At 39.0% G+C, this 24,182-nt stretch overlaps 1 protein-coding gene across 3 annotated transcripts in view; it reads left to right on the plus strand.

The window, feature by feature from the left end:
* CTTNBP2NL (CTTNBP2 N-terminal like) overlaps positions 1 to 23,905 on the plus strand; it is a 69,877-nt gene extending 45,972 nt beyond the window's left edge. For all 3 annotated transcript variants that reach the window (XM_053591747.1, XM_053591749.1, XM_053591748.1), the window contains 3 exons: positions 12,915 to 13,145; positions 17,751 to 17,858; positions 19,272 to 23,905. In XM_053591747.1, the coding sequence (XP_053447722.1) occupies positions 12,915 to 13,145; positions 17,751 to 17,858; positions 19,272 to 20,753 (1,821 nt within the window). In that variant the 3' untranslated portion in view covers positions 20,754 to 23,905. The remainder of the gene's footprint in view (positions 1 to 12,914; positions 13,146 to 17,750; positions 17,859 to 19,271) is intronic.
* Positions 23,906 to 24,182: the final 277 nt, after the last annotated feature.

A 24,182-nucleotide genomic window follows, 5' to 3' on the forward strand; every position in this document is an offset into this window, starting at 1 on the left:
ATGGCACTCTACCAAGGGCGACATAGACGCTGTCTCAAAAAAAATAAATAAAAATAAAAAATAAAACAATAATATTACTCTATTAGAATTTACATATTTATTATAGCTTAAATTGTTTGAAATCATAGATTCAGGCGTCATACTTCTTCTATTCTTCATTCTATTCTAGCATTTTTCAAAGTTTTTGGACGGTAACATACAGTAAAAACTGGATTTTGCATTGTGACCAGGGGACACAACAGCACACAGACACACATGTACAGATACCTATATCCTATGCTGAAAGAAAAGCACCTTGAACTAGCTTTCGCCTTGTAATATTTGGAGCTATGCATTGTTTTCTGTTCTATTCTATTTCATTTTTAAGCTACTGATCAAGACCTAATAAATTGAACTTCATTCTTACAAAGTCCTGGGGCAATATCTGTTTATATATTACTCACGCAGCTAGCATATTCAGTACTTACTATATTTATTGTTGTTCTTCATCACTTAATTAGCCTTGTGACTTGAGGAGAGTCATGTTAACGTACAGTTCACAAAATGGAAATAATAGTGATGTCTACTTCACGAGAAATGTTGTTAGGAATAGCTTAAATATGTAAAATACTCAGCATATTTTTTGGCAAGTAACCTTTTTTTTTTTTTTGGACAGAGTCTCACTATGTAGTCCTGGGTAGAGTACCATGGCATCATAGCTCACAGCAACCTCAAACTCTTTGGCTTAAGCAATTCTCTTGCCTCAGCCTCCCAAGTAGCTGGGACTACAGGCACCTGCCACAACACCCAGCTATTTTTTGGTTGCAGTTGTCGTTGTTGTTTGGCATACCCGGGCTGGATTCAAACCCGCCAGCTCCAGTGTATGTGGCTGGCTCCCTAGCTGCTGAGTCACAGGCGCCAAGCCTGGCAAGTAATCTTGACGCCTCTCTTGTTTCTGCTGTTATTATTAAAATTACTTTGAATTCCCTGTAAGTCTGAGGTCTACTACAAAAAAAATTACTTTGATTTGAATTTTCCACCTATTTTAGAAACATTATACATAAAGCATATACTATTAATACATATAACTTAATTTTTCCTTTAACATTTATTACATATACATTTCACGTATTTTAACTGCATGTCACTGTATAATTTATATATCAGCGAAATACATAGACCCTAAACCTTTAATTCATTGTGTTTTGACAAAAGCATGTAACCTACACCCCTATCAAGCAAGACAGAACATTCTGATCACATCAGCCCTTGTGTCCCTTCCTAGCCAGTTATCTCCTGTCCCCATAAGAGATCACTGCTCTCATTTTTTTACCATAGTTCAGTTTTGTCTACTCCACAACTTTAAGCAGTTATACAAAATGTATTCTTTTATATCTGGCTTTTTTACTGTTGTTCAGTATAATGATGTTCAGGTTCTTCAGTGTCATTGTGTATATCAGCAATGTGTTCCTTTGTATTTTCAAATAGTATTTCATGGTGTGAATGTATCACATTCTGTTCTTTTGATTGATAAGTTGATTATTTCTACTTTGGGCTATAAATGAAGACCTGCCGTAGACAATTGTGTTAAAAGTCTTTTTATAGATAAGTGTTGTCATATCTTTTGCATTAATATTTAGAAGAATTATAGGTAGATATTTTTCTTAATTTTATGTGAAATTTCCAGATAAATTCCAAAATGCTTGTGCCATTTTATACTCTTACCACTAATATCTGAGTTTTCTAGATGCTCTACATCCTTTCCAACATTTGATGTTACCATTCTATAATTTTAGCCATTTTAGTGTTTGCATAGTGGCGTCTTGTTATTGTTTTAATTTATACCTCCCTGATCACGAATATGTAAGCACTTTTTCATATGCTTTTTGAACATTCATATTTTATCTTTAGATTGTGATCTCTCTCTTTTTTTATGTATGGTGTAAGATATGCATCTTTTTTTGTATTCTAAGAGATGTATGGTTTTCTGATAAGAGATTAGGATCTAATGCAGAGGTGTCCAACTGGTGGCCTGTGGGTCACATGTAACCCAGAATAGCTATGAATGTGGCCCAACACAAAATCATAAACTTGCTTAAAACATTGTGAGATTTTTTTTTTTATGGTGGAATTTTATTGCACAGTTCTTGGAGCAAGAACGTTGTAGAAGAAAATGGTCATGTCATAATGTCACATAAAATAAACATACGTACATTCTCTCTATTCATATGCATGCATGACTTCAGTTCTATGGTGGTGTGCAGCCTGCAGTGTTATCTTCCAAGAGCTGACAGTTGAATTAACACCATCAGACATTACATGTGCTCATGGTGAATTGGCAAGGCAGCAATTATCAAAAATATTTCAACCTACCATTTCAATATTAGGTATTTAATGTTATTTAGAGTTAAGTAAGCATTCTTATTTGATTAAGGGAACTTCCACACCTCAGCTGTGCCTCACACATTGCCTGCCATGCTTTACAGTTGGCCCCTGCTTTATTCTGCACCAGGTCGGGAAGGGCCCAAACCTTGCTTTCTATTTTCCTGTCAGTTCCTTTGCATCATAGAATTAAATTATAGACCCTTATCTCTGATTATTTTTTTAATCCCTGCATGGCTTATACGACATCTCAAAAGAAAACACAACCCTCCCCCCCAAAAAAATCATGGATAAAGGAAAATTGTTCAATGAAAAGTGGACAGATGACTGTTTTTTTATTGAGGCAAATAGTAAGGCACCCTGCTTAATTTGTAGGGAATTTGTACAAAATTTTCAAAGACTATAATTTGAAAAGACATTATATGCAAAAACATGCTGCCAAATTTGATGTGTATAAAGGATTGTCTTGTAAGGACAAAATAGTGGAACTGAGAAGAAGTCTGTCTTCTCGATAAAAAAAAGTTACAGCTCAGATCATATTGTAAAAGCTGGTTATGTGATAGTATATTTAACAGCAAAAAAATCAAGACCATTTACTGATGGCAAGTTTATTAAGCAACGTATGGAAAGCATGGCAGATATAATTTACCCTGAAATAAAAGGGGGATATTTCTAAAATCCATTTGTCTCATCAGGTACATAGCCAGGTGAATTGAAATCAGAAAATCTTTTGAAAGAAGTTTAGAGAGTAAAGCTGCTAACTTTAAATTTTATGCTTTGGTAATGGATGACAGCACCAATGCTACAAATATAGCTCAACTTTCCATTTTTTTTAGAGGTGTTGATGACGAATCTAATGTCACTAAAGAAATGGCTTCTTCAGTGCCATTAAAATTCACAACTAAAGGGCGGCGCCTGTGGCTCAAGGAGTAGGGCGCTGGTCCCATATGCCAGAGGTGGTGGGTTCAAACCTAGCCCCGGCCAAAAATCCAAAATAAAATAAAATAAAATAAAATAAATTCACAACTAAAGAGCTTTATATGAAGCAGTAAAAAATGTTTCTTTGTCCATTGTCAACATAACTGGTATAGTTACTGATGCTGCCTGGCAATGTTAGGTAAAAAATAGGGTCTTGTCTCGGCACCTATAGCTCAGTGGCTAGGACGCCAGGTATATACACCGGAGCTGGCGGGTTCAAACCTAGCTCGGGCTTGCCAAACTACAATGACAACTACACCAACAAAAACAAAAAATAGCTGGGCGTTGTGGCGGGCACCTACAGTCCCAGCTAATTGGGAGGCTGAGGTAAGAGAATCACTTAAGCCCAAGAATTTGAGGTTGCAGTGAGCTGTGATGCCATGGTGCTCTACCGAGGGTGGCATAATAAAACTCTGTCTTAAAAAAAAGAAAAAGGATAGGGTCTTGTAAAATTAAAGGAGGTGCATTTGCCACCCAAAATTCACATTTCATGAAGTATCATTGCATAGTACATCGAGAAAATTAATACACAAAAGCTTTAAAAATGGATAACCTCATGCAGATCATCAAGACTGGGAATTTCACAAAGACTATGGGAGTGAGTGAATCATGGGCAGTTATAGGAATTTCTTAACAGTTTTTGACTATGATGACATCATTTATTTTTTGGAAATAGGATGGCTAAGTCAAGACCAAATGTTGAAAAGATTCTATGATTTGCAACATGTTATCAAGTCATTTATGATATCAAAAAACAAATTTGTGCAAGACCTTGACATGAAAACTGGCTTAGAGATTTATTAGCATTTTTAGTGGACTTAACTGCTCGTTTAAATGAATTAAGCATACATCATTCAAGGTAAAAACCAACATATAAATACAATGTTAAGCAGTGCCTGTGGCTTAGTGAGTAGGACACCAGCCCCATATACCACGGGTGGCGGGTTCAAACCCGGCCCCAGCCAAACTGCAACAACAAAAAAAAGCCGGGCGTGTGGCAGACGCCTGTAGTCCCAGCTACTCGGGACACTGAGGCAAGAGAATCACCTAAGCCCAAGAGCTGAAGGTTGCTCTAAGCTGTGACATCACGGCACTCTACCAAGGGCAACAAAGTGAGACTATCTCAATTTTAAAAGAAAAGAAAAAAATACAATGTTTAAAACCACAGCAGCATTCAAAATGAAACTGAAATTAGGACAAATAATTTTATGCATTTCAACACATTGGCTAAACACAGTCCTATGAACAGCAAAAAATAGACAGCCTTACTTTTTGATTTGATGTAAGAATTTGAAAACAGATTTTAAGTTTTCCAGGAAAATAGTCAATATTTAGGTGCATTTGTGACTCCATTTTCAGTCAACATAAATATGTTACCTGCCAATTTTTAAAGGGAGTGCATAGAGTTGCAATCTGATGTTCAACTTAAAGAAAAATTTGATCATGTCTCTTTACTGGCCTTTTATAGGTCCTGTCTTCCCAGAGACAAATATTCCTGGCTACACAATCACTCCATATTCATGCCATCAATTTTGGCAGTACCTACATTTGCGAGCAACTATTTTCAAGAAAAAAGCACCTTAAGAGTAAAATTAGAACCAAAATATATGATGAGCACCTTGAGAGCTCACTGAGATTTGCAACTACTTCCATCAAACCAGATACTGTAATTTCTCAAATACAATCTCACATATCCCACTAATTTTATGTTGCCCATTTTCCTTTTACTTTTATAATTAAAAAAAAATTTCCCCAAACCCAAGATGTTTTATTAATTGGACATGTGCATTTTCTATGTCAGTGATTGCAAACTTGATACCTGCTCGACAATTTTGTTAAACTCTCTGAATAATTAAGTCCACTGCATAATTAGGATTATTAGAGGACTTTTTTATTTTTCTATGGTGGCAAATGTCACAAAAATTTGCACAGACTTTTTTTTGCTCCTCAGCTTTCTTTAGTGTTTATATATTTAATGTGTGACCCAAGACAACTCTTTTTCTGGTGTGGCCCGGAGAACTAAAAGATTGGACACTCCTGATATATATCATTAACAATTATAACTTTTTTCAATGAGCAAATTCATACCTATTGGGTACAGTGTATACTAGCTGGATGAAGGGCATACTTACATGTGTAACTTAATCTCAACAAATACAAAAAGCAAAGTATGTAAACACGACATTTATACCCCCTAATATTCTGGGAGAATAAAAGAAGAAATACAAATTTTTTGATGAAAAATAAAGAAAAAGATTTTTTGAATTATACTTTTTCAGTTGGAACAAATATATCACTGTAGTGATAAAGTTGATAATGGGGGATGCTGTGCATGTATGGGCAGGAGGTATTTGGAAAATCTCTACACCTTCTGCTCAATTTTGCTATGAACCCAAAAGTGCTCTAAAAAATAAACTATTTCAAAAATTATATTTTAGAACCAGGTGGTTCACACCTGTAATCTTAGCACTCTGGAAGGCTGAGGTGGGGAGGACTGCTTGAGCTCAGGAGTTTGAGACCAGCCTGAGCAAGAGCGAGATCCCATCTGTACTAAAAATAGAAAAATGAGCTGAGTGTTGTGGCAGGCACCTATAGTGTCAGCTACTTAGGAGGCTGGGGCAGTAGTTTGAGGTTGCTGTGACCTAGGCTGAGGCTAGGGCACCCTAACTCAGGCAAAAGAGCAAGACTCTATTCCCCCCAAAAATAATAATAATAAAAATAATAAAAATTACAGTTTAGGATTCTTACTTTATAGTCATGCTTTTTTATTATAAATACTTTTATAGAGCATTTATATAAATGAATATAAAGTAAGAATTTATATAAAGAATTTAAATAAATAAATTTAAATTTATTAAAGAATTTAAGAATTTATATAAAGAATTTAAATAAATGCTTCTTTTATTTATATAAAGCATTCTACCTTTATCAGTTCATGAATTTGTTCAGTACTTGAATTCCTGTACACATTTTCTTCCCCATCTTAAAAAGTTATTCATGTGAACCTAGTACAGAATATGTACATAACTTGCTTTGACCACAAACATAGGCCAAAAAATAAAACAGAAAAAAAGAATAAAAATCTTAAAACATTTTATCTTAGTTTGATTAGAACTTTTCACAGGACTATGGAATTTGAATGCTGAAGCAGCTACATGTTGCTGTTTACCGATGTTCTTAGGCCGTCACCAGGCAGCCTGCTACCTAGAAGTATCCCAATTGTACTATTTGTACTAAATTTAATCACTTATAGTCTTGAATAGAATTTATTACATTTTAGTCAAATAAGAATAAGTGACTATCTGTCCTTATATATGTAAATAATTGCTTTGGTAAATATCTGTAGTACAAGTTGACTCCAGAGGGAATCTTCGAAGTTTAGTCTACTTCAAAATCAGTTGAATATTTTTTTAAGTCATTAAAATTTTCTCTCTTTACTGTAAATTCTGTAGCATTTTCCAAAACTAAAGTTTAATTTAAATGAGTCTAAGCCCTTTTTTTAATCAATATTATCAAACATTAAAATCTACTTTGTTTCAGCAATTGAAAAGGCATTTCCACAAGGGTTTCTTCATAAGTTTGTCATCACCTTCATCCAGAATAGGTGCTCTACTGCCAGGTTTTCGGGCAGCTGTTTATAGTTTATTAGGGATTCCAGAGTGTGAATTATTTGGCAGTTAAGAGGTCTAATTTATATGTGAAAATGATTCATTGTAGAATACTTTTGGTAGCCTTAACAAAACTGTCTTGGAATCATGTACTTTGTCTTTCTGGTCCCTGACAGAGAGATACTCAGAGTTTTTAAAATGCCCCACAATCATAATTGCTGATTACTTTTAAAAGTCATTTCAGGCTGTGTGTGCTGTGCTCACATCTGTAATCCTAGAGGGCACTTTGGGAGGCTTAGGTGGGAGAATCACTTGAAGCCAGGAGTTTGAGACCAGCCTGAGCAATAGCAAGACCCTGACTCCACAAAACATTTTAACAAAACAGCAGGGATCATGGCATTCACCTGTAGTCCTGGCTACTCAGGAGGCTGAGGCAAGAGTATCACTTCAGCTCAGGAGTGTGAGGTTGCAGGGACCTATAATGACACCACTGCTGCACTGTAGCCCAGGCAACAGAATAAGATCTTGTCTCAAAAAAAAAAAAAAAAACCCAAAAGACAAAATACCACTTCAGAATTGCCTCATAAATGGCAGAAAAACATCCTAGTCCAGTTATGGTACCAGCCTAAGTCTTGAAAATAAAACCTTGTAGTTGAATTAAACAGGCCTTTTATTCTTCATCTTTAGAGGTAGAACCACTTTTCACATGAGTGATGATCATCCAAAGAATAGAGATGGATTTCCTACTTAAAGGGCCGGACCCAGTAGCTCATGCCTGTAATCCTAACACTCTGGGAGGTGGAAGCAGGAGGATTGCTTGAGCTCAGGAGTTCGAGACCAGAGTGAGCAAGAGCAAGACCCTCTCTCTACCCAAAATAGAAAAATTAGCCAGGCTTTGTGGTGGTCCCCTGTAGACCCAGATACTTGGGAGGCTGAGGCAGGAGGATCACTTGAACCCAGGAGTTAGAGGTTGCTGTGAGCTAAACTGATGCCACAGCACTTTAGCCTGGGTCAACAAAGTGAGACTGTATATTAAAAAAAAAAAAAAAAAAGAATGGAATATACACTCAGACACACACATATTGTGAAGTAGGGAAAAGATGAGAACTTTATATTTCTTTTTTGAAGTTAAGAATAATACAGCTGAAATTTTCAGAGAGCAAGTAGGCAGACTCCAAAGGTATTATGTGATTTTTATTTTAAGCTCCCAGTGGTGGTATGTTTGATTCAGCCTGTGACAGTAGAAATAATGAGTAATAGATGACGAGTGTGTTTGTCTACTATGATAATACTCTCTATCACTGAATCTGTCTAACCAGCCAATTATTTTCCTGTTGTCTGAAATTAAAAGACTGTCTTGTTTCTGAAAATGTAGGAATGTAGAAATTCAGGTAAAGTGTACATTGTCATTGAAGTAAAAATAATGAAATTGCAATAAATTGACTTTAGGTTTATTACTGAACTTTGCCCCCAAAACTCAAATTTAAGATCATTTAAATTTTCTTATAAAATAGCTAAAAATATCAATGACAATTTTGAGTATGATACTTGGTCTTTAAATACTGACCTGTGGGATGAATGTTGGTGGTAGCACATCTAGTTGTTCACCCAGAGTGGTAGCCAGCCTCCAAGATGGTCCCCAGGGATACTCGTACCCTTGAGTAGTCCACTCCCGAATTTACCAGGGTTGATGTGTGTGACTAATGGAATACATCAGAAGTGATGATGTGTCACTTGCAACATTAGGGGGTTTTGGAGTTTGGGTTTTGTTTTGTTTTTAAGAAATGAAGTTTTGCTGTGTTGTCCAGGCTGGTCTGAAACTCCTAGCCCCAGAGGATTTTCCCACCTCAGCCTCTCAAGTAGCTGGGATTACAGGTACCAGCCACTGTGCCTGGCTGCTTACAAGATTAGATTTAAAAAGACGGTGGGACTTCTATCTTGGCCTCTCTGTCTCTGCTTTATGGGAAGCTGGCACCAAGGCCTATGCCATGGCCAAGTAAATAAGCTTGGAATTCACCAGTCCCAGTTATGGCTTTAGATGCCAACAGCCCTGGCCAACAGCTTGTCTGAACTCTCCTGAGACCCTGAGCCAGAAGCCACTCAACCAGCCCCTCCCAGATTGCTGACCTCCAGCAACTGTATGAGGGTTTTTTGTTTATTTTTGTTTTTGAGATAGAGTCTCACTCTGTTGTCCCAGGCTAGGGTACCCTGGCATCAGTCTAGCTCACAGCAACCTCTAACTCCTGGGTTTAAGCAGTCCTCCTCAGCCTCTCAAGTAGCTGGGTCTATAGGAGACCACCACAAAGCCTGGCAAATTTTTCTGTTTCTAGTAGAGACAGGATCTCACTGTTGCTCAAGCTGGTCTTAAACTCCTGATTTCAAGCAATCCTCCCACTTCTACTTCCCAGAGTGTTAGGATTATAGGTACCACTGAGCCTGGCCTATGAGATTTTTAAAAATGTCCTATTTAAGCTGCTTGGTTTTGGGATAATTTTATTATGCAGGAATAGGTAACTATTACACACTTCCATTAAAGCTCTTTTCATTCTTCAGACCTGGTTTTGGTTACTGTTATTACTTGCACCGATGAACCTGTAATCCATATAGTTCTCCTCACTGAATCATGGAGTTAAGAAACAACATATTCGGGTGGCGCCTGTGGCTCAGTCGGTAGGGTGCCGGCCCCATATACTGAGGGTGACGGGTTCAAACCCGGCCCCAGCCAAACTGCAACCAAAAAATAGCTGGGCGTTGTGGCGGGCGCCTGTAGTCCCAGCTACTCGGGAGGCTGAGGCAAGAGAATCGCTTAGGCCCAGGAGTTGGAGGTTGCTGTGAGCTGTGTGAGGCCATGGCACTCTACCGAGGGCCATAAAGTGAGACCCTGTCTCTACAAAAAAAAAAAAAAAAGAAAGAAAGAAACAACATTCCATTTCCCATTTGCAATCCAGTGTTTGGTATAGTAAACAGAGACTCCAAATTCACCTCTCCTATATTTGGCCTCATATTAGAATGTACTTAAAAGAATTGCTCTCTGACAAGGAGCCTTTTTTAGATTATCCTACAGATCCTTTTCCTTTCAGTCAAAGCCATCTATTTTATATAACTTACAATTACTTTTCAAGTGATTATGGAATTACTGTGAAGTACTTCAAGAGAAAACAGAGGGCCTAACAACTGTTCTCAGGCTGCGACCTCACCAAAGAAGCTCCTTGTCTGTTACTCACCGATCTGTGATGCTTATTAATTATACAGGGTAATCACAGTATAGGTTTTTAAAAGTTATATTTTCAGGATTAGTTAAATATATAGTACTCACATCTGAGAGACAGCTTCTAAGCAGATCTGATGTCAAGGTCATGAATTATAGTCCCAGCTCCTTCTCTCCCATCCTCCTTTCTCCATAGTGCTTTAAAAAGGAAAGGTCATAGGGGCAGCACCTGTGGCTCAAAGGAGTGGGGCACAGGCCCCATATGCAGGAGGTGGTGCTTTCGGACCCAGCCCCGGCCCAAAACTGCAAGTAAATATTTAGGTTTGCTTTTTCTGTTTCCTTTATGCCCTACTAAATCAATTTCAGTACCAGTAATCCTTTCTTCAGTCATTAACCATACAGAAACGGTTGTCAGGAATAAGAAGTGAGACGGAAGAGTAGTATTTCAACTGCTTTAAAGAGATTTTTGCTTCCTTTGTCTGTTTTTTCTAAATATGGCCCAAGAATGCCTTAGGACATTAGTAGCTACAAATCGATGCTTTCATTGAATTCTAGGTTATCCATTTCATAGTTTTATAGGTAAAAAGGAGAACACTGATGAGTCCCATGTTGTTTGACATTATTGCTTTTAAAATGCGGCTAGCTTTTCTTTGTTTTACTGTCAAATGATTTGAAATAATAATTAAAATGGCTGGTTCAGGCTGGTTGATCTGTTCTTTCTCCATCCTAAACAGATGAGAGATTAATTTGAAATTATACTGAAAATGTCTTTTTTAATTTGGAGCTGAAAAAAAAAATTGTATTGGCCTGTCTTTCAACCCCCCACACACACATTCTCTCTCTCACTCACACACACACACACACACACACACACACTTCTAATGAGATGTTAGAAAGATGGTTATTGGCTCAGCACCTTCAGTGGCTAGGGTGCCAGCTACATACACAAAGGCTGGTGAGTTTGAATCCAGCCCAGGCTTGCCAAACAACAACAACTACAACAAAGAAATAGCCAGGCGTTGTGGCGGGTGCCTGTAGTCTCAGCTACTTGGGAAGCTGAGGCAAGAGAATCACTTAAGCCTGAGAGTTTGAGGTTGCTGTGAGCTGTGATGCCACGGCATTCTACTGAGGGTGACATAGTGAGACTTGTCTAAAAAAAAAAAAAAAAGAAAAAGAAAGAAAGATGGTTATTATAGCTTAAAGAAACAAACGGATTCTCTCTTCATATTTCCCATATACAAATATCAAGGAAATACTCCAATAATGTCATACCTTAAGATAGTTGTAATCAAGCCAGAAGTTAAAACCCAGGGTTTCTAACTCTGCTTTGAACATTTGCTAACTGATACTAAGATGAAATTGAAGCATAATGCTAAATAATTACTGGAACTTAAACTTGGAAAGTCAGGGAAGAAGAAAGCATGAGATGGTCAACACTGAAATATACTTCCATGTTAAAGAAACTTCATATTTGCTTTATTCCCTTGAGAATTTGTTTAAATTAAAGCATAGCCATTGAATTGTGAATTTCCTTTTCTTTTCAAATGGGTTCCTATTCATGGGTGGCAGTGCTCAGAAAACATAACTATTGATGAAATGGTTTTTAAAAATGGATAAATGCCAGTAGTTTTCATAACTATATTTAATCTGAAAGCTTAAATTATGTAGTAATTTCCTGTGATTTTTGAGAACATTTCCTCAATCCTGTTTCCTTTTTTTTATTGTAAAATTTCTCAAGAAACTGTTTTGAGGTCTGTATAAAAAAGTAATAATTAGTGTTATTAATATTAGCATGTATGTAATATATCATGTTCATATAAAGTACTGCTTCAAGCTCTTTCTCATAGGGAGAAGGAAAGAGAAAAGGCTGGCAATCTTTCCACCCACCTTCTGATCCTTAGCTCCTTGACTTGGCACCAGGCCTAAAACCCTAGATGAGACTCAAGCACCAGCCTGTACCCTCTTCTCATCTTTTATCCCTAAAGTTTATCAAGCCCCGAAGGAGACAAAAAGGAGGATGGAAGGGAACAGCTGAAGAGAGCCAGGAAGAGGGGGTAGAATCTGGCAGCAGGCAGGAGGCATTTTGTCTGCCCCTCTGGTTGTGAATGCATCAACCCTCTTGACCCATCAACAACTGAGTAAAGTTTCAGATATACAGATCACAAATAATGCTGGCTTAAAATGTGACCACACTTAACTTTAGCATCCTTCACATGTCTGCTTGCGCTTTATTGGGTCTCGTAAAATTCTCATGTTTAACATATTTCAGAAATGCAAATGCTGTAACAGAAAAAAAAAAGGTCAGCTATACCTGCTGATAGTATAAGCATTCATAAGCAGAGGCAGTGAATATGGTGATTAGGGACAGAAACTTTGAAGCCAGACTACCTGCGTTTAAATCCTAATTCTGACAGCTTGCTGTATGGGAGTAATCAGGAATAAGTTGCTTAGCCTCTCTATAAGTTTTCTCATCTGCAGTATGGAGATGATAGAGTTGTAAATTTTAAATAAGTTAATATGACTATAAATGCTTAGGTTAATGTCTAAACATAGTTAGCTCTGTGTAAGTATTGGTTCTTGTTAATACCATACCATACCACCTTTCTGATCTTATTTCTACATTTAGTTGGCTCAGTCTGATTTGTAGTCAGCAGGTTACATTGGTACTTACACCACTACCTTTGATGCATAACTATTAAATAGCAATTCCAACTCCTTAGTAGTTTTTAAAAGCAAAATATTTTTTTTTCTCTTTCCAGGCCCAGCACAGAGATACTTTTATTGAAGAACGCTATGGGAAATATAATATCAGTGATCCTTTGATGGCTCTACAGAGAGACTTTGAAACACTGAAGGAGAAAAGTGATGGTGAAAAGCAGCCGGTCTGCACAAACCCACTGTCCATTCTCAAGGTGGTGATGAAACAGTGCAAGAACATGCAGGAGCGCATGCTGTCCCAGCTGGCTGCTGCCGAGAGCAGGCACCGAAAGGTCGGCGCGCCCTGGGGCTGTGTGCTGCACACGTCCTCACACAGACTTTCCAAGCGATGCCTGATAACTTCTTGTCAGGCGTTATTCTTGTCAGCTGGGTGTCTCACAGCAGTGAGACAAGAGATAGACACAGGTTATTCCAAAAGTTAAATTCAAGGAATGTGCCAGACACATTATTAAGATGGCCTTTCTTGATATGTCCCTCCAAAACACTTGGTGTGTTTTTTCAGCTCTTGATTATCCAAACTTTGGCAACCAACTGGGTTTGGCTAAGCTTGTGGCTGAATGGAGCGTTCTCTGTTTGCTTACTTAGCTGATAAATAGAAGGATTAACAGGTATTTGGGGAATGCTGTATCCAAGACAGAGAGAATTTACCTGATAAACACACAAGCCAATAGGTTATTTTCATTTATTCCTAGTTTTGAGTTTCCTTATATTTTATTACTCATGAAACCATAAACAGTCCATAGGGTTCTTTACTGTAAAGCTGTTCTACCCTATTAGGAAACTGTGTGTGTGTGTGTGTGTGTGTGTGTGTGTGTGTGTGTGTGTGTGTGTGTGTGTGTGTGTGTGTGTGTGTGTGTGTGTGTGTGTGTGTGTGTGTGTGTGTGTGTGTGTGTGTGTGTGTGTGTGTGTGTGTGTGTGTGTGTGTGTGTGTGTGTGTGTGTGTGTGTGTGTGTGTGTGTGTGTGTGTGTGTGTGTGTGTGTGTGTGTGTGTGTGTGTGTGTGTGTGTGTGTGTGTGTGTGTGTGTGTGTGTGTGTGTGTGTGTGTGTGTGTGTGTGTGTGTGTGTGTGTGTGTGTGTGTGTGTGTGTGTGTGTGTGGTTCCATAGGTCTGACAGCTCCTAAGTTAGGAAGGTTGAGCTGTGCTTTCCTTCCTCTAACTCATCTAAGTGGATTTCTAGCTCTTATGAATGTATTCCCCAACTTGTCATTTACTGCTCAAACTTGGCCTGTAAAGATGCTTGGCTGCAGTTTGTGTTTAAAAAAAAAAAAAAACTATCAGTTTAAATTTATATACCAACAAAGGGGATATCAGTACATTTAGTAGAAAACATTTTGAAAAATTGGGTTAGCAGCTGCAAAATTTGGTGGACCTCACTTTTATGGTTACTAGCATTAGAGCCATCTGCTTAAATCACATCTGATAAATTACCTGGTTTTGCCTGTGATCTTTTCTTTCTCTTCACAGAGCCCACATGAAAGGCCAGAATGGGCCTTAACCATGAATGGGCCTCAGACCTTCCATGGCCCTCCATAAAATATGTAAAATGAAAAAATTTATATATTTTATAGGAAATACATTTGTCCAAGACTTAATCAGATTGTCAGAGTTTCCCAAGACCCAGAAAAGATTAACCTCTGGTCTAGAATGAGATAATCTGGAAATATTTATGCTCCAATTTAAAAAGTGTCAATGGGCAAATGTGGTGGCTCATGCCTATAATCCTAGCACTTTGGGAGGCTAAGGTGGGAGGATTGCTTGAGGCCAGGAGTTTGCGACCAGCCTGAGCAAGCATAGAAAAATAAGCCAAATGTGGTGGCATGCACCTGTAGTCCCAGCTACTTGGGAGGCTGAGATAGGAGGATAGCTCAAGCCCAAGAGTTTAGTGTGATGATGCCACTAAACTCTAGCCCAGGAGACAGAACAATAGCCTGCCACAAAAAAAAAAATAAAAAAATAAAATGTGTCAGTAGGTTGGCGTTAGTTGCCTAAATTGTGGAGATTAAGAAAGTCTTCCCAACATCCTTGTTTGATAGACAAGCTTTATTTCCACTTCATGCATGAGGTAACTGAGCTGTGTTGAAGGGGCTGGCTAGCTTTCATGCCCCTGAGAGGCGTAGTGTTGGCACGTTTGTGGTTCTATGTGATTGGAGAGAGGAAGAAGTTAAAAATAATTCAAAACGTCTTAATACTGTATCTCAATGTTAAAATGTTTTAAATGAGTATTAAGTTTTGAAACTAAGTGCCTATCTATCCTGTTAAGTGGTTTGTCAAGGTAGAATACTGACTTTGAAGCTTATAATTAGTGTGCTCGTAGTTCCTTCCACTTTTGCCTATCACATTGGCATGGTTATTAACACTACGCTATTAGACTCTCAGCAGTGTTCTCATTTAAACAGTAAATTATATGGTTGCTCTGCTTATAATGAAAAAAAGAGTTCTCTAGTCCACCTCTTCCATTTCCCATTCTCTGCAGTATTTAGAGGCAACCACTTTTATCTTTTAGGCATTTATTTTGGTAGGTAACCTCCATATTTCTAAATAATAAACTGTTCTCTCTTTATTGATTTTAGGTGTTTATATTACTTTCTTTTATGACAGATATAGATTTAGTTATCTTAACCCCACCTCCCTTTCCTCTGTTTACCCCTTACCATCTACCCCAATTCAGCCCTCTTTTCTCACCCCTGTTCTCCGTCATAGCTGGTCTTCCCACATTCTGAGCTTGTCACATGCTGTTCTTCAGTGGATAAAGCAGCATCTGGCATAGGCCTGGGCAGCAGATGCCTGGCTGCTAATACTCTGTGTGGAAGAATCAGGGTGAAGATACAAAGTCTCTGAAAATAGAGACTTTGAGCCATTCCTCCAATTTTCAATTGTACATTTAATCTCTCATCTCAGTACCTGCCACTTGTACGTTCCATGTTTGTGGGGCCCTATGGGGCAAAACAGCTTCCTCCCTTATACTCCAGCCTCTTTGCTTTCTCAAATGTTATTAAAATTTCTTGACTGATAAAATCTCTCTGTCCCTGTAAGTTTTTAGTCTTTCATTCTATTTCTTTAATTTCACAGGGCTCTCAAAACAGAGAGGAGATGAGTTACCATTAGCCAAAAGCCTTTCTATTAAAATGAAAAATTAAACCAGAAGAAAAAACTAAACCAGGAGAAAGTCCACCAAAACCATTTTGTTGTTTTGTTTTGTTTTGTTTTGTTTTGGAGACAGAGTTTTGCTTTGTGGCCCAGGCTGGAGTACGGGGGCGATCATAGCTCCTGTATCCTTAAACTCTTGTGCTCAAGCTATCCTCCCTCCTGCCTCAGAGGCCACCAAAGTGGCAAGTAATACACATTTGCCACTGCGCTCACCTCAATTTTACTTTTAAAGAGAGATTTCGTGTCCCAGAAAATTTTGTCTCCATTTATAAAAATTGTTAGTGAGCAGAAATAATGAAAAGTGGCCATTAGAATGACAGAGCTCTGCCTGAAGGTCTAGGCCAAGGCACCTTGAAAGCACAGGCAGAATCTACTACAGATTCCATTTCCATTTAAGAATATTTTGCAGTTCTAGGCAGGATTATGTGGAAAATGTCTCTTTAAATTTGTATTATTTTTAAAATTGGGCTGAATTCTTTGATAGCAGGATAAATGGAACGTGGGTAGGCAGGTTAATTAAAAAGGCCATGTGAGCTGGGCACAATGGCTTACACCTGTAATTCCAGCACTTGGCTTGAGGCCAGGAGGTTGAAACAGTCTGAGCAACATAGTGAGACTCCACCTCTGCAAATAATTAAAACATTGCCTGGTGTGGTGGTATGTGCCTATAGTCCCAGCTACTTGGGAGGCTGAGGCAAGAGAATCATTTAAGCTTAAGAGTTTGAGGTTGCTATCAGCTATGACGCCACAACACTCTACCGAGGGCAACAAAGTGAGACTCTGTGTCAAAATAAAATAAAATAAAAAATTTTTCAAAAGTGAGGGGTGGCTGGACCTTGTGAATAATATACATTTAAGAGCCATGTTAATTGGCTGGGTGCAATTGCTCATGCCTATAATTCTAGCACTCTGGGAGGCTGAGGTGGGTGGATTGCCTGAGCTCAGGAGTCAGACACCAGCCTGAGCAAGAATAAGACTCCTGTCTCTACTAAAAATAGAAAAATTAGCCAGGCATCATAGTTAGCACCTGTGGTCCCAGCTATTTGGGAGGCTGAAGCAAGAGGATGGCTTGAACCCAGGAGTCTGAGGTTGCTGTGAGCTGTGATGTCGCATAGTATCCTACCTAGGTGGGCAACAGAGTGGTGAGGCTCTCTCTCAAAAAAAAAAAAAAGGTTCATTTAATTGAGCTTTTTTGCATGTAAGATGAAGTCAAGAGAGTCTTTTTACCTCTTATCTGTAAAGTGCACATTATTAATTAAACATAGCACAGTTAAGATGTCACTTACTTGACATGTCTCATCTAGGCTTCCTCTTGGGTGCCTTCTTGTATGATTTGGAAATCACAGAGGAAGCTTTCAGCTTTCTGTGATCCTATCTTGCTCCTTCACCTACCCTGGCCCTAATCATAGCAAACTGCTCTCAGTTTCCTGGACTTTCTATTATTTCTCTGAAACTTCCTCAACTCCTACAACTAATTAGTTGCTCTCTTCTTTCTGTTTACATACCATTCTGTGCATACTTCAAGTAAATACCTTATTGTTTTCAAGCACATAGCTTTCATGTCTTTCACTCGACTGAACTGTGTGCTCTTTGATGGACATGGCTGGGTTTCATTTGTTTATTTAATCTCGGAAAATATTTTAGGTCCTTATTAAGGCACTTAGTTCTGGTTGTATTGTAAATGTGACTCCTTGATATTTGAAAATGAATTTTCTTTTAATTCTTTAAAGGTGATCTTAGACCTTGAGGAAGAAAGGCAAAGGCATGCACAGGATACAGCTGAAGGAGATGATGTCACCTACATGCTAGAGAAGGAAAGAGAGAGACTGACTCAACAGGTAATGAAGGTGGTGGCATTCACAGCAGCATTTCCCTAGAAGAGCATTTCTCAAAGAGTATTCTGCAGGATGCTAATTGGTTCCTCAAAAACTAGGCTTTAAGGCTAAGTGAGCATGGAAACTACTGGATTAAATAATTTAATCCAATTTAAACAAAATTAAACAGGTTTCCAACTTTAAACTTGTTAGAATCTTCAGTATGCAAAAGCACATTGTGAGTCTTCAAGAGCAAGATAGGGTATTCTGTGTTTAGCTAATCTGTGTTTTCATAAAATCTATTCTTGACAGAGATCACTCATTGTAGGACTGTTATTCCATAGAACACATTTTGGGGACTGGAATGCAAACTTAGAGCTATAGCTTTCAAAGTGTTTTTGACTTAGGATCCCAGTAAGAAACACTTTTTACGGCTTGGCGCCTATAGCTCAAGTAGCTAAGGCGCCAGCCACATACGCCAGAACGGGCAGGTTCGAATCCAGCCCAGGCCTGCCAAACAACAATGACAACTACAATCAAAAAATAGCCAGGCCTTGTGGAGGGCACCTGTAGTCCCAGCTACTTGGGAGGCTGAGGCAAGAGAATCGATTAAGCCTAGGAGTTGGAAGTTGCTGTGAGCTGTGACGCTTTGGCACTCTTCCCATGGCAACAGCTTGAGGCTCTGTCTCAAAAAAAAAAAAAGAAAGACTTTTTGCATCATCACCCAGTATATGTAGACACATACATTTCCTGAAACAAAAATCTCATGAAATGATATATAACCCTTATTGCCTATTAGTAGGGTTTCTCTTCTATTTTATTTTTTTAAATTCTGGTTGTGGCTCACCAAGTTGTTTTCCCCATCCGTTAATGGATTAAGGCACTTGGAACCCACTGACTGAAAGAGTTCCTGCAGCTCTTTTCCTCTCACTGGGAGTCTCTCTGCCCCACGTAGGGTTGGGAAGACAACTAAAACAGACTACACTCATGTAAAAAATATGATTCAAATGCTGCTATTTCTGTTTGTTTTTAAAACCAGAGAAAATTATTACTGAAACAGCAAAGGTTTTTTTTTTTCCAGTGTTTATCACAAAATCTGGTGTATATTGCCTTCTGCCATCTATTTTGATTGACCCTAATGCTATATACTCTTCACGTCCCTAAAACACAACAATACATCGTATTCCCACTGATAATCCTGAGACAATACAAGAGCTAGAAGTGCCTCCTAAACCATCAGAGAAAGATTAAATCGTAGTGAGTGCATTTTTGTGTTAGTATTCTAATACTTCAGAAATACTTGGTCTAAGCACCATGGCATACAGTTTAATCCTATCTACCAGAGAACAGGTAACCAGGAGACTATTTGACCACAGTTTTTCAGTACGTCTCTTTGTTTTCTTACTCTAATCAAGATGTGTGGCGGCTTTTTTTTAGCTGGAATTTGAAAAGTCCCAAGTGAAAAAGTTTGAAAAAGAGCAGAAGAAGCTCTCTAGTCAGCTGGAAGAGGAGCGCTCCCGCCACAAGCAACTCTCATCTATGCTGGTACTTGAATGCAAGAAAGCCACCAGCAAGGCAGCCGAGGAGGGCCAGAAAGCAGGAGAACTGAGCCTGAAATTGGAGAAGGAGAAGAGCCGGGTGAGTAAACTGGAGGAAGAGTTAGCAGCTGAGAGAAAGCGAAGCTTGCAGACTGAAGCCCAGGTGGAGAAGCAGTTGTCTGAGTTTGACATCGAAAGGGAACAACTGAGAGCCAAACTGAACCGAGAAGAGAACCGAACCAAAACGTTGAAAGAAGAAATGGAAAGCTTGAAAAAGATAGTGAAGGACCTAGAGGCTTCTCACCAGCACAGTGGCCCTAATGAGCAGCTGAAGAAAACAGCAACTATGTCCAAAGCCACAGCGACTGAGCCTCTCATGCTTATGTCTGTACTTTGCCAAACAGAGAGTTTTCAGGCAGAAAGAATCCACAGGAGCAACGTTGCCAAGGTGACACACACTGGCCTGCCCGGTCCTACCACACCTACTTACTATTATGCAAAAACCAATGGCCATTGCGAACCAGAAGTACAGACTACCAGGGAGCTCGTTGTAGGCAACAGTGTAGAAAACCAAGTGTCTCCACGGGAAAAATCTGTGGCATTGGCCCAAGAGAAACCAGTGGAGAATGGTGGGTGTCCTGTGGGAATTGAGACTCCAGTCCAAATGCCCAGCCACCTCCCCTCCAGTGGGAGCTCACCATCTCCCAGCAGCACAGCCTCCTCCTCTCTAACATCCTCTCCTTGTTCTTCACCAGTACTAACTAAGCGTTTACTGGGGTCATCAGCCAGCAGCCCCGGCTACCAGTCATCCTACCAAGTAGGGATCAACCAGCGGTTCCATGCAGCTCGACACAAATTTCAGTCCCAAGCAGATCAGGACCAGCAAGTCAGTGGTCTACAGAGTCCTCCATCCAGGGACCTGTCCCCCACCCTCATAGACAACTCGGCCGCCAAGCAGCTGGCCCGAAACACAGTCACTCAGGTGCTCTCCAGATTCACTAACCAACAAGGACCAATCAAGCCAGTCTCTCCCAACAGCTCGCCCTTTGGCACAGACTATCGAAATTTGGCCAACACTGCCAATCCAAGAGGTGACACCAGCCATTCACCTACTCCAGGGAAGGTATCCAGTCCTCTGAGCCCCCTGTCTCCAGGAATCAAGTCCCCTACCATTCCCAGAGCTGAGAGAGGAAACCCTCCACCTATCCCACCCAAGAAACCTGGTCTCACCCCCTCTCCATCTGCTACCACTCCACTAACCAAAACTCATTCCCAGGCATCCTCTTTGACCACTACAGAAGACCTTGCCAGCAGCTGTTCTTCTAATGCTATCGTAGCCAATGGCAAGGATGTTGAGATACTTTTGCCTACCAGCAGCTAGTCCCTAGGAGGAAGTCTCCACTTTTGACATTCCATCAGATTTCGTCCAAAAGCTCAGAGCCAGACTGTTGAATCAGATTATGTTATTTATTTTGATAGTAGCTGAACCCATCTGTATAATACATTTAGTGTATTTCACTTTTTGTATTTTTTTAAGTAGGAACTGAGTAGATTGGATTTTTATGGCTCATATCTTTTTACTGAAGCTAAAAGGGCACCTCAAAGACATCTCAAGCTCAGCAGTCACCGTCATGTTGTGTTGGAGAAAGCTAATTGAGTACCAGGTGGTGATTTGCTGTCTATTTTAGGACTAGAATCACTCAACACTCATTTTGAATTATGCAGAAGTGGTTCATGCAGATTTTTATTCCAGATGAATATGTTTTTTAAGTGCCTGATATATGACTGTCATATGAATGTGATTCTGCAGCAAAAACAGAAACGGATCATTTACTTGCAGAAAATGAGATCCTCTGTGAATTCTGAATGTTGAGAAACCAACACTGCTTTTAATCCTCTTTTACTGTTTTTAAACAAGCTTTGTGTTCTGAAACAAGGCTGAATAAGTAGAATGGGAATCCTTCTAAAGGTGGGTGTGAACTCACCACAAAGCTGAGCTTTTATAGAGCCCTTGAGAGCCCTCCTGAGCACTAAGCAGTTGAGGTGCTGATTTTCTTGTACTTTTGAAAAATTAAGTCACTCCCAGTTTCCTGCGTAAAGTCTTGAATAGAATGAAATCACATCTCCATTCAAAAAAAATGTGTTTCATGCATCTACTGTCATTTAAGGAACTTCTGATTCTGATTGCTGTTACTTGAATAGGAAATGGTTACTCATTCTGTTTAAAAGTTTTGCAACAGAATGAAATATTTACTCTGTAATCAAAAAGCAATAACTTAAAATTCACTCTCCTTATAATGTTATAAGTTAGAATTACACAAGTTTTACCAAATTGTTACTTTTATTCTCCAAGCTGCCAGCACTTGGTGTCTGTATCCGTGGAACCAAATTAACTTTTGCGTAAATGGAAGTATAGATACATACCCCTTTTACATGTTTAACATACACACACTTAAACACATAAATATTAGTGTGCTAATATCTTTGAAGTTTGCAATATAACATAAAGGACAAGCAGAATTGCACATTAAGATTACCTACCAAAAGCAACTCAATGTGGCTGGGACCCCATCAAAGGGGAGGACTCTTGTTCCCAGAGTGATAGAGAAATTCAGGGTCATCAGCCTCATAAAAGGGCAGGGAAACTAAACCCATCTCACAAAATGAAATTTGAGTGAGCCATAAAAATGAGTGAAACAAGCCACTCACTCAGGTAAAACAGCTGGGAGTAGGGGGAGCTGTGGCAAACTGAAGTTCCCAAGTGCCATTTAAATGAGGTGTCTCACTGAGGAGGCTCGTGCCTATAATCCCAGCACTTTGGGAGGATTACTTGAGCCCAGGAGTTCAAGACTAGCCTGGGCAACATAGCAAGACCCTGTCTGTACACAAAATTTAAAAGTTAGCCAGATGTGGTAGTGTGCATCTGTAGTCCCTAGATACTTGGGAGACTGAGGCAGAAGGATTACTTGACTGCTGGAGTTCAAGGCTGCAATAAGCCATGATCACACCACTTCAGCCAGCCCAGGTGATAGAGTGAGACCCTACCTCTAAAAATAATAAAAAGGGCACCTCATCATCTCCACCTGTTTTTTGCTGTGCAAGAATGCTAGACCACACTCTGGGAGGCCAAGGCGAGTGGATTGCTTGAGCTCATGAGTTGGAGAGCAGCCTGAGCAAAAGTGAGACCCCATCTCTACTAAAAATAGAAAAAAAATGAGGCAAGAGGATCACTTGAGCCCAGGAGTTAGAGGTTGTTGTGAGCCATGATGCCACAGCACTCTAACCAGGGCAACAGCTTGAGACTCTGTCTCAAAAATAAATAAATAAATAAATACTAGACCAAGATTACTAGCTCTTCAAATTTTTATGAAATCTAAATTTTCATAAGAAACATTCACATTTTTAAATATTAAGAACTGATTTTAAAAATTATTTTAAACCCTGCAGGTTAAACGAACACTTTTGCAGACGGATTTACCTTACAGGCTCCTAAGTTGTAACATCTTTCATTCTGGAAATCTGACAGTTTATTTGGACAGTCACCTCCAGAATTTGAAATTGTGTAGACTAGTATAGCTGACAGAGTCCATAGACGGTAATGATTATCCTCAGGACCTTCCACAACATAGCTCAGACATGGTAGGTGTATGATTTTATGTCCATAAGGAAGGCCAGGTCTTGGTGTCTGCACACAAATTCTAACCAACATCTCTCCACCAGTCTTTGGCCTCCTGCTATAAGTTAAGTCTCTTTTAGTCCAATATGAGTTGATAGGGAAAGGGGAGGTGATGGAAATCTAAGCATAAATCACAATGGAATATACTGGTGACCCCCACAGCTCGTAGTTTGATCAAGGCAAATATATCAGAAATCAAAATGCTACTACCCAGGATGCCTACCAAAATTATGTAGGAAATATTTTAAAACTGTCCAAAGCAATCATGCATCGAACTTTATTGCCATACATAGCCAAAATGAACAGTGTTGATAAAATAGCTAATCTTTCTAAATAGGCGAGGGGGCTATCATGCCAGAGTGTTGTTATCTCTCTTGCTTTAAATGGTAATCTTAAAGGTGCATTGTGCTCTTCCTTTGTTTTGGGATAGATATATATAGAGAGAGATACTATAAGGAAGTTTATTTCTTAGGAAATGCACTGAGTAACGTATTTCTTTTACAGTGTAATATGGGGGTGGGAATATACAAAAGAAATGTGTATTTTTGCTAGTTGCCTATCTTCTGAGATAAATAAGCACAATTCTGCAATGAATCCAATAATCCAGTTAGGTATTATAGATTAGGACTTAAGTTTGCTGTAGATTGTATGTGTGTGCTAAGTAAAAAAATCCATGATTCACAATTTTGGTATTAACCCATGTTGCAAAAGCTGTATTATTTATTGGTCAACAGATTGTCATGATGTGCAACAAAATAACACAAGCATTAACTAGTCATTAACATTTGTAAAATCAAATACACCATGCAGAGGTCTCCATAATTTTTATAGCAAACTACATTAAAACAAGTTAAATCATACTGTCGGGGAAAATAATCTTGTTTATAAAAAGTGAAAAGCGTTGCACAATTTGGGCATATTTTGTTGGGGAAGGAGTGGGTGTAGTAGAGGGAACACTTGATCATGGCTTTGAAAAACCACATGAAGTCACTGACCCATCAGATTAGACACCATCAAGAACTACTACATTGGTTTTCTTTAGTATGTTTGAACTGGAAAAAGCCTTTACAATAATCCAGTCTGTAATTTTCCAGCCATAGGTAGTTCTGGAGCTTTTGAGAATCTTAGAAAAGG

This window comes from Nycticebus coucang, chromosome 5, assembly GCF_027406575.1.
Source record: "Nycticebus coucang isolate mNycCou1 chromosome 5, mNycCou1.pri, whole genome shotgun sequence".
Taxonomy (NCBI): domain Eukaryota; kingdom Metazoa; phylum Chordata; class Mammalia; order Primates; family Lorisidae; genus Nycticebus; species Nycticebus coucang.